The sequence below is a fragment of the Aplidium turbinatum genome, chromosome 9, assembly GCF_918807975.1.
Source record: "Aplidium turbinatum chromosome 9, kaAplTurb1.1, whole genome shotgun sequence".
NCBI classification, from domain to species: domain Eukaryota; kingdom Metazoa; phylum Chordata; class Ascidiacea; order Aplousobranchia; family Polyclinidae; genus Aplidium; species Aplidium turbinatum.
Window position 1 is genome coordinate 22389356 of NC_137480.1, and position 10926 is coordinate 22400281.

Consider the following 10926-nt stretch of genomic DNA (forward strand, 5'->3'; position numbering starts at 1 on the left):
AACTATATGGCAAAGTACTATAAACATTGTTAGTGTGGTATGCACATCCAACGCAATGCACCTGAATATAAAGAACTTGAGCATGAAAATATGTTCGCACAACTTTAGCAAGCATATCAAAACAAATTACAAAAATTTTTACTCTACCAATTTTGTGTCACAAGATTGTTAAACCAAACCTTCATGCAACACATTTAGTTGTGATACTTCACCGCCAACTGCTGCCGTACGCAGAAAGTATAGGCTACAATAAACTTTAGGCTTGTTAGCCTACTTTTCTATTACACTAACTTTGGTCTGGGCCTACTACATAGCCTCTGTCAGTTAAGTATTGCTAAAGAAATCTAAAACCAAATATTTTAAGTAACAAAGGCAATTTGGGCTCTTTAAACATAGAAAAAAATAGCAGTTTAATTGGCACTCGTTAGAGAGCGATTAGTCGTTTGCCAAATAAAAGTTATTATTTCTTAAGTAATATGCAAACCTCGATGCTGTTTTTCAGTTCCTGGATTCTAGTGTGCAGTAGGCTTTTAAAATATTACAACTCTTGTATTTTTTCATACGTTTATATTCTGTTTAGATAATTTTATGGCAACATTTAAGAACTATGGTCAACTCAAAATCAAGATAATGTATTTGTAAAATAAGTTTCGGTGGCCTACAATTATCACAATAATTGTTGGAACGTAAAAACCCTTTAAACACACATGCAGAATGAATGTCTATGTATTAACGCCATCAATTACTGCTAACTGTGCTAACTCACTTCTATTGTGGTTACTTTAACAATCTTAGTGTAAGTAACTTCCATAGATGTAAATCAGAAACACTGGTACTCCCATGACTAATTGCAAGATTCGTCAAGATAATGAGCACTTTTTTCTACTTTTCGCTGTGGCAATGACAAAGCCACATATTTGTGTTTTTACGTTCGGACTAAAGGCTCAACGCATGATTACTGCAGACACTTCTCTTGATGATTATATTGTACACACTTATAGTTACTGCTGCCCTCAAACAAAATAGAATAAAATCTAAGAAAAATTTTGCTTTTATTTGTTCATTGTTTTAGCTTTTTCCAAATGGGAATGATCTCTTGCTAAGTCAATAACCTTCTTTCTCTCGCCGAGCTACATTAGGTAGCCTATGCAGCTAAAACCATACAAAATAGCAATACAGTGCGACTATTGAAACGATTTTCTAGGATATCTTTAGCTAATTTCTCAGGACTGGCTGAAAATGTTATTTATCTAGTGATATAATGATTTATCTATATCAAAGATGCCTATTGCCTACTATAGTTTATAAAAAGAGCAATTATTTTAAATAATACAGTTCTAGGACAGTCAAACCCATATTCAAATTCTGCTAAACGTGATCCGAAATAGACCGATAATCTATTTATATACATCATAAAATGTCTGAGTTAGACATTGTCTGATAATAATACCAATAAAGCAACATCGTCATTGTATTGTCTGTCTCAAACATCAGCGACTAGTGTTCCAATCAGTTTCCTTGTTGCATTTGACAATCGTTGGCAGCGTGCTAGACTACTCCTGTGAGTCACAGCCATAGCTCCATTCGGATATGTACCACTTGTCTTATATCGAGTATAATGAACGGTCTTCAAAGTTTTCCCGTTAAAGTTAAATGATATTTCATTTCTTAGAAATTGAAAAACAGCAGTGTCAACCATTGCACTACTGACCTTCACGTATATTCCCATAAGCAAAAGTCGTATTTAAAAGTTTTCTGAAAAGCAACTTGCAACTTTCTGTCCTCTAGAGTCTTGAAAACACAAGCACAGTTTAAAACTACCCTAAACTTGATTCTTCTGCAACCACAAACTTCTGACTTCACGATGCTTACTTTCTTCAGATTTTGTTCTACTTTTCAGTCTCAATCGTCCGAATTCAATTTTAAGACATGGTCAAGATGATTGAGCTAAACTTGAAATGCTGCAGAAATGACTATGACGTCTTTCGTGTGACGTCACCCTTTCAGTTTTTTACTTTCTACTACTATGATGGCGCGTGATGCCTTTGCCTTTTGAACTTAATCCACTGATTGGTTTCTTTCACACAGCCTTAAACATACCCACGTTTGTAATAAGATAATACAGCGCTTCATAGCGGTATTTTACCCATAGCTGAAACCCCGACAGATGGCGCCAGTTGAGTGATGAAATCCTCTGCACGACGTTCGAAAAGATGCCGCCTAGATACTGATCAAGAGCTCGGTCTATATCTTGGAAGGACACATACAACGATTGACTTCTTCATGAAGTTCATCCAGTGATGAACTTGGATTATGCAAAATTGCGCTAAATTATGTTAGTAGCCTATTCAGTCGAAGCATTGCAAGAACAAAAGAACAAATCGTTATTAATATTTCAAACTTTGATGTTTGTCTTTATCTGCATAGTGTTGTGAAGAGAGCAGCATGAGGTAATGATAAATACGACGCTACATCCAACAGACGTTTTGTTGGACATGGGATTCAGCGGTGGGCGTTCAGTTTTGTTAGCAAAGACTGCTGTTCGATTTCCCTGTCCTTCCCAGTTTAGAAAAGTTTTTAACGTTTTTATTTGATACAACAAAACAAACTAAACAGTTTTGATTTACTTTTACAAAAATGCATTTCTTACTTTACTTGTTTTTGTCAAACAAAGTACAAAATGTGTACAAGCCTACATCTACTCTCATGATATACCAAACAAAAAGACATAATAACTTTCGGCAGATAAAACGTCTCATTTGTCAACAGGTCTTATAATCAAGTCATAATATAATAATGACCAAACACATATTCGAAATATTTTCACAATACATTCCTTTCGGACAACAAAACACATTTCAACAGTTACCCATCTTCGTACACGTGAAATTATGCAATTTTACAAGTGGATGCCTAAACCTGCACTAAACACACAGAACGCCATATTTATATCTTACGATGGTCTCAAATATAAAGTTTTTTAATTTCTTGATCCCAAAACGAAGAAATTATTTACCATAGACTATATAGGCTACCATCTAAATTGAAGTTTACCTATTGTTATTCAGTAATAAATATTTGAAACGTAGGCTATGCCAGTTTTAAAGATTTTGGTAAAGAAGTTAAGACAGACAGGTATTTTCATTATTACTACCCTAAGTGTGCTAGAGTTCAATATTTGCCGTAGTTGTTAAACTTACTTCAAATCTTTGATGAAACATCTCCTAAGTGTAACAACAATTCACTGTTAATAGACATTAAAGCTATAAAAGCGCAGACGCACTATAACGGTACGAACCATACAGACTTGGATAACATTCTTGCTGCAGCCTACTCAATAAAGATTTTACTACCGACAAAGAATAAGTTGTTACTTGAAACTTTCTTCAACAGTTTAAAATCAAGGACCTTCAAGAACGGCTTACAAACAGAAACGCGTTTAGAAGACAATGTTCAGGATATGAGTTGTTGGTTAGGCAAAATACTAGATGATTTCATAATTGAAATGACTCGTTAATTGAAGCAAAAACAAATTGTCGTCTGCTGATTATATGCTGATCGAATGGTGTTTCAGAAGTTAAATGTTGTTTATTGTATTAATATAACAAACAGCTGATAAAGTTTTTAATGGTAGCTTCCTTGTCTGCAAATAATTTAATCGTGAATGCGTGTTTACAAAAGCTTCAGTATTTAACAAAGCGAGCACGCTGTTTTGAGTTGTTTTTGATTTTTAGTTTATTGCAAGGTACAGTATAGCTTACTAGTCAAAGACACTTTTTCCGTTGATGGATAAACAAAGAATACAATCATATATGAACATCACATGGAAGCAACTGAAAAATAAATCTAAAGCAGTTGTCAGCAATATTATTGAGCTCGGTTGGTTGCATGAAGCAAGAAAACGTTCATTAACATTTTCAAGAACTATCTTTGTAAACTTAATGCACAAAAGATTTTCTCAAAGCTGATGCGTTCTCTAGACCCTAACTACAGAAAAATATTTGGTTCGAAAAATTTAGAATAAAGTTGTAATCATTATTGTTTATTTATATAAAACAAGGTTGGTATTATACATCTGGATTTAGCGCAATTTTAAAGTTTTTTTTTTTTACACAAAACTTGACAAACAATTGCAGTGACAACAGAATTGCTTTTTGTGTCTTTTTACAAATATTTAAACCTTTTTTTCTGTATAAAGGTGTTAAAATTATTTCATCCGGTTGATAGAAATGCGTTGCGTCGTGTGGATTTCAGCTTTGTTTCTTCTGGCACTCCTGGCTACTCCTTCAGATGCCTGGTGGTAAGCACTTGTAAATAATTGCATAATTTACTGTATACACAGTAAAGCCATTTTACTAAAAACTGTTGTAACAGCTGAAGAATAATAAATTATTAATAAACCATCAAAAAAGTTGTATGAAAATGTGACTTTAATATGACTTTTATGTGCATTTTAATAATTGATAGCAACTACAATCAAGAAATAAAAAAGTGCAATATGTTTATTAATAATTATCGTTTCTGGGAGCAAGATTTTATTACATGTGCACTTTTTAATCAAACCAAGTTTTTCATTTAAATTATTAAAATTTAAGTAGATTCAAACTTATCTTGTTCAAGGCGACGACGGCGAAGAAGTTGTGACAGTACTCCTTGTTCTTGGGTTTGGGGTTCCTGCTCGCGCCCATGCGGAAGAGGAACCCAGAAGCCTGTGGTAACACGACGTCAGGGATCCTGCGGAAGTTGCAACTTACCCAATCAAAGATATTGCAACACTCACTGTTGTGCTGTTCACTGCCAATGGGGCTCTTGGGGAAATTTCGGAGAATGTTCAGCAAGTTGCGGCGGTGGCCGTCAAACAAAACACAGAAAGGTCGTTGTTGTACAAAATTGTGGAGGTAGAGTTTGTTCCGGATCATCTACCTTTACACAAGATTGTAACAAACAATGCTGTCCGTCCAATTGCGTGTGGGGTAAATGGGGAGGCTTTGGAGCATGTTCAAAAACGTGCGGGGGTGGCACTCAAGTCAGAACAAGAAAAGTTGAAACCAAAGAAGCGTGCGGGGGTCATTGTCCAGGTCTTCCGACCGAGTCACGTGAGTGTAATGAAGAATGCTGTCCAATGGATTGCCAGTGGGGTGTTTGGGGACCTTTTCACCCGTGTTCAAAAACATGTGGTGGGGGGTCTCAAAGCAGACAAAGAAAAATCGTGAAGAAAAGTTCTTGCGGAGGAAAAAGTTGCACCGGGCCTGATGTAGACACAGTAACTTGCAGCAATCATTGTTGCCCAGTTAATTGTAAATGGGGACCTTGGTCTGAATTTTTAGATTGTTCTGTGTCTTGTGGCGGAGGAGTACAGCATCGATCAAGGGTTCCTGTGGTTACGGCATCATGCGGTGGAGCTCATTGCACAGGAGAAAGTCTTGAAACACAAGACTGCATGAACACATGTTGTCCCAAAGACTGTAAATGGGGCCATTGGGGTGAGTTTGGATCGTGCTCTGCCACTTGTGGTAGTGGAACTCATGAAAGATCAAGAAAATTGATAGAAAAGGAAAGTTGCGGTGGGACTTGTTCAGGATCCAGTCAAGAAAGTCATCCGTGTAATTCAGCCTGCTGTTCAGTAGATTGTCGCTGGGGACCCTGGAGTGATTATGGAAGCTGCTCTGTTAGCTGCGGAAGCGGACAACAATCAAGAACTAGAGGTTTTGAAGTTGAGGATAGTTGTGGAGGTGAACCCTGTAAAGGAGAATCTGAGCAAATTCGTCGTTGCAAAAATAAATGTTGTCCTACTGATTGCAAATGGGGCTCATGGGGAGATTTTGGGCCTTGTTCTGCAAAGTGTGGTGTCGGCAATAAGAAACGAGTAAGAAAAATAGAAGTTAAACGTAACTGTGGCGGTGCTCCATGCATTGGATCAAGCATCGACAAGGTGGCATGCGACGCTGGCTGTTGCCCTGTTGACTGTCGTTGGGGGAAATGGGGAAGCTTCGGTAACTGTTCTGTACCTTGTGGAGGAGGAATTGAAACCAGAATGAGAGACGTTATAACGGAAGCAAGCTGCGGAGGCGAGAGTTGCTATGGTGATAGTACCGACACACGGCCCTGCAATAAAAAATGTTGTCCAGTGGATTGCTCATGGGGTGATTGGACAGAATACAGCACTTGCACAGCGACATGCAACGGCGGTAATGTATAACTTGATATACGAATTATTAACCTGAATTTAAATTTACGTTTGAACTTACTTAGAGCTATTTTGTGATAAACTTGTAAACTGCCAGACAATGTCTCAAAATCAAATATCAGCCGACTGTATTTTCGATGTTCATAACACAAAAAAGTGACTGCAGTATGTAGGCTTCAACTTAAATTAGCTACCGGCCGAAGAAAATCAATAAGTTATGTCAACCCAACATAGGACAAAATCGTCATTCGTCTGTCATAACATACCATCAACTTAATAAAAATCTTTTTAATATTATTAGCCTATTATTTAACATAGACAGTTTATTCAACTGACATTTTTCATGCTATTGTGCTATTTACTGTAGAGCCTCCTAAATCATAGTTTTATGGTAAAAGTGGTGCTGTATAAACATTACTATTGCAATATCATTTGACTTTTGTTAACCGCATTGATAAAAAATAAGCAAAAGAGGAAAATCCGAAATCAATGAAATTGGTATTTGATCAGGCAAACAAAAACGACACAGAATCAAGACCACGGAGCAGAAGTGCGGTGGAGAAGCTTGCATTGGAAAGGAAGAAGAAAAGAAAACATGCAACACCCATTGTTGCCCAGGTGAGATGTACATTTGCAAAGCTGGAAAATATCACTTTGTGAATTACCTATTTTCAGAATTTTGAAATTTCATATTTTTGAAGTGTCTTTTTACCTTTCGTTATATCAACAATATATATAGATCAAACAGCGTTTCCCCAAATTCTGTTTGCTACTGTTCAAATTATTCATGGTTTTCTGAAATATTTTTTGACGCCCAAATTTAATCTATTCCAGAAACTTATTTGACCACGATCAATGTAGTTTTAAACGAGTGATTACATGCAAAGAACAGATCTAGATTTGTTTAGCACAATGACGATGTTTAATCATTATAGTGGACTGTGAGCTGCATAACTGGGGAGATTGGAGTAGGTGTTCAACGTCGTGTGGACCCAACGGTTCGTCTGTTCGTACCAGAAAAATTAAAAAATATCCAAAGTGTGGCGGAAAAACGTGTGACAAGAAGTTGAAGCAAATGATGCCATGCAATCAAAATTGCTTGAACGAAGGGAAACTCTTGAATGGAGAGTGTTCTTGCCAGTCCGGATGGACTGGTGTCTGCTGCGAGAAAGGTGAAATTTATTACTTGCATGGCTAGTTTGACATGCGGCCTGATTTATCTCATTTGGTAGATGTTGATTACCCACACTGCTACGGTCTGACCGAAATTTTCTAATTTTTTTTTTTACTTTTTGCTGACCCGTAATGATATAAAGCTTTTGTTGCCTTGAAGAGACAATATAAAGGTGAAAAAGCACGGTGAAGTTAACAAAAAAGTTCAATCAGACTATTAGCGAGTGGTTAACAGTCTGACTGAAATTTTTATGAATCGAATTGTCTTTGTTTTTCAACCTATTTTGTCACCTGAGAAACAGTGAAAAAGAGTAAAAAATACTTTTTTGAAAAATTTTATTCAGACGGTTATCAAAAGTTGGAGAAATCTTGAAAACTATGCAGAATGTGACAAATCAGGCCGCATCTCTAGGTAGCCATAGGCTTCTTGTAGCTACCACTATAAACGTTCTAACAATGCATAAGAAAAACTATTTTAGATAGTGAAATACCCAATTCTAAGAACTTCCAAATTACCCATTTTCCACACAACGTCATCAAATCATAAAAATTGAAATTTTTAATATATTTTATGACAAAAGAAAAAGATTTGTAAAAATTCCACCGAATTTAAAGAGTGCATGCAATCCGCCTAGATTGCAAACAAGATTATATCTTTCTTTTGTTAATCTGTAAATCATTGAGCAATGTTACATAGAGAATAAAAATTTCCAGCTGCTTAAAGAAAAGCGAGTTTTACCAATAAAACTTTATAGTAAATTTAATACACTACTGTATCTTTTCATTAAGCTTTTGAAAGCACAGTATCTATTTAATTTTGAACTTTTCTGCAAATGACAGTAAACTTTTGTGCCAAAGACAATGAACTTTAATCGCAAGATTTTGTTACAATTACAACTCTTTCACTTTTAAAATGCAAATTATTTAATCCTATCCGGTTCCGCTTGATCTCAAAGAAAGTTATAAAGACAATTAAACGGTACCTTTATGATACGTTTAGATTCCAAGTAATATTTTGTTTTAAACAAACAAGTTAGCATCCATCTTTTACACTTACAGTTGATCCAGAGAACATTGATGCCTTACCATGGTAAAAATCCGATTGAAAGTAGGTATGTCGGCCATGAGCCTATCACAAATAAAATATTCTTTTTATTCAAGACGCACCAGTGTTTGTTGAATACTCTCCAGTTACGGTAATCAGTGGTTCTCAAACTTTTTTATCCCGTGGACCTTTTAATAAATATTCAAATCTAAATTATCTTCCTGCAAATTTAGTTTACAAAGGCTTAGTTAATGAGTGAAAATATATTAATTCAAACATGATTTGAACACGCTCCAAAGCTCCAGTCTAAGTCAACTTGCAAGGCTTAAAAAACTTGACAATTCTAAAACCAAATTAATCTTTCAAATTTCAAAGTTCTCCCCTAATGGGGAATTCCGCCACCCCCCTGTTGGGAACCACTGCTCTAATGTTGAACTTTTTTGTAAAAACACGTATTTTTTTAGTTTTTTACTTTATGATAAACTGTTTTGCTAGGTATTGTATTGTATTGGCTGTATAAGAATAAAACACAAGCACAAGATTGGGTCATAACATCAACAACAAATGTTTTATCACAAATTTATACTAAATACGAAATAATTTATTTCAGCGATTTATACATGCGTTATTTTTAGTTCAAAACTTCTTCATAAAAATAATATAAAAAAACAATTTAATTTTTATTATTTTCAGACTTGAAAGATTGAATTCTGAACAACATCACAATTTCAAACCCACAACCGCATAATGCATGCATATTTAATTCATTGTTGCGTCACGTGATACATATCACGTGATACATCAAATTATACATCACGTTAGTGAAAATATTCCTTAATTCTTATTGAATGGTAGCCACTTTAACAAGGAAAATTTCTGCCACTGGAATTGACTAGAATGCACCGCCAACCAATCATAAGCTACGTTTTCTATGACGCGAAAAAGAGCGAAAAGATGATGATACAAAGCAAATCAAGTGATGGATTTTCTGTCAGCTTGTTGGCTTAGGGGTTAGGGTTAGGGGGCTAGAAAGTAGTCATTTCATTGACGCGGGTTCGATTCCCATCACTGCTATTGCCCTTTTTTCTTCTGTAATTACCAAATAAAGTTCAAAACAAGCATTAACTCTATGGCTGAGTGCTAGAAAGGTCACAATTGGACGGTAGCCTCTTATAACATGTTCTGATTGGTTGGCGGTTGCATTCTAGTCAATTGCAGTGGCAGAATTTCTACTTGTTAAAGTGGCTACCTTATTGAATTGTAGTATCATTTGTAGGACTTTTCATTTGAGATTATTTTATTCAAAGAAAAAGTTGAACTAAACAAAATCTCTCAGTTCAAGCAAGGCCATTGCCTTTATGAACAGCTTTTAATGCTGAATGAATATTCTCTAGTGGAATTTATTCCTTTATTGTAATTGTTTGTTTGTTTGTCGATTAGTTTTACTTAGAGTTGCCAAAAGAGATTATTTTGTAGATGCATACTTGTACTCCTAATTTTGTATTTTGTGACAGTCATTCTTAGCTTCAATATTAAATCAACGTCGTCTTTTTCGTAACAATGTTGTAGGCCTATCGGCTTGTACGATTAAACTCAAAGTAAGAAGCCATGTAAAGGTGGGATAAGATGTCTGATGTTAGTATAGCAGCTTGTACAGAAACAAAAAACGCATTGGAATTAGATCAATGCGCTTTTCTGAGAGAGTTTATTTTTTATTACAAAGAATAGAGCTTTGTATATTCAACATAAATTTTCTCATAAAGTTGCCAAGAATGTTAAACTTTATAATTATAGTTCTACTACGTTTTATGACTGAGGAAGTAGGCTTGTTTAAAAATAAAATCCCTTTGTTCAAAACCGCAAAGGATACTTTAGGGCCGGACATATTTTTCGTATGTTGTTTATCAATGTCACTTGTAAAGTAGCTTAACGTAGAGTAGATTGTAGAAAAAGTTTTAGTCAACTTGCACATACAGTACATTATTTTCGATTCAATAAATTTGCACGTCATTTCGAAGTACACTTCTGCTGGTTGTTGTATTGAGTATCATATTTAAATATGAAACGAAATTTTAGCTGTTAGGAAACGTTCAAATATTACGTAACGCCTTCGAGGGGGAGGGGGGGGGTTTATGCAAAGCGTTACGTTAGCGTCACATCGGGGGGAGGGGGTTCAAGCAAAACGTTACGTAACGCTTTCGAGTACGGAATGGTAGTTTTTTGTGCTGAATTCGTAGTGAAAAAGCGTTACATGGGGGAGGGGGGGATTGAAAAAAGCGTTACGTTGGCGTTACATGGGGGAGGGGGGGTCAAAAATTCGGAAAAAAAGCGTTACGTAATATTTGAACGTTCCCTTAGGAAAGAAATCGTAATCAAATAAAACTTTAATCATAAATAGCTCCAGTCCATTATCTTTGTGTAGTAATTTGGAAAATTCTTGCAGATATAGGCTTGGAGCTTTAGCCTATCTGCATTCAACTAGGTTGAACAAGATCGATTGACGAATTGTTATTCTTGTAAT

The 10926-nt window shown here is 35.6% G+C and overlaps 1 protein-coding gene across 1 annotated transcript; it reads left to right on the forward strand.

The window, feature by feature from the left end:
* The first annotated feature begins 4195 nt into the window (after positions 1–4195).
* LOC145777623 (properdin-like) lies at positions 4196–10422 on the forward strand. Its single transcript, XM_082589057.1, has 6 exons — positions 4196–4300; positions 4621–6188; positions 6698–6805; positions 7123–7359; positions 8420–8472; positions 9099–10422. Exons 1-5 carry the CDS (start codon positions 4230–4232, stop codon positions 8452–8454), a joined length of 2019 nt encoding a protein of 672 aa, XP_082445183.1. The 5' UTR covers positions 4196–4229; the 3' UTR covers positions 8455–8472; positions 9099–10422.
* Positions 10423–10926: the final 504 nt, after the last annotated feature.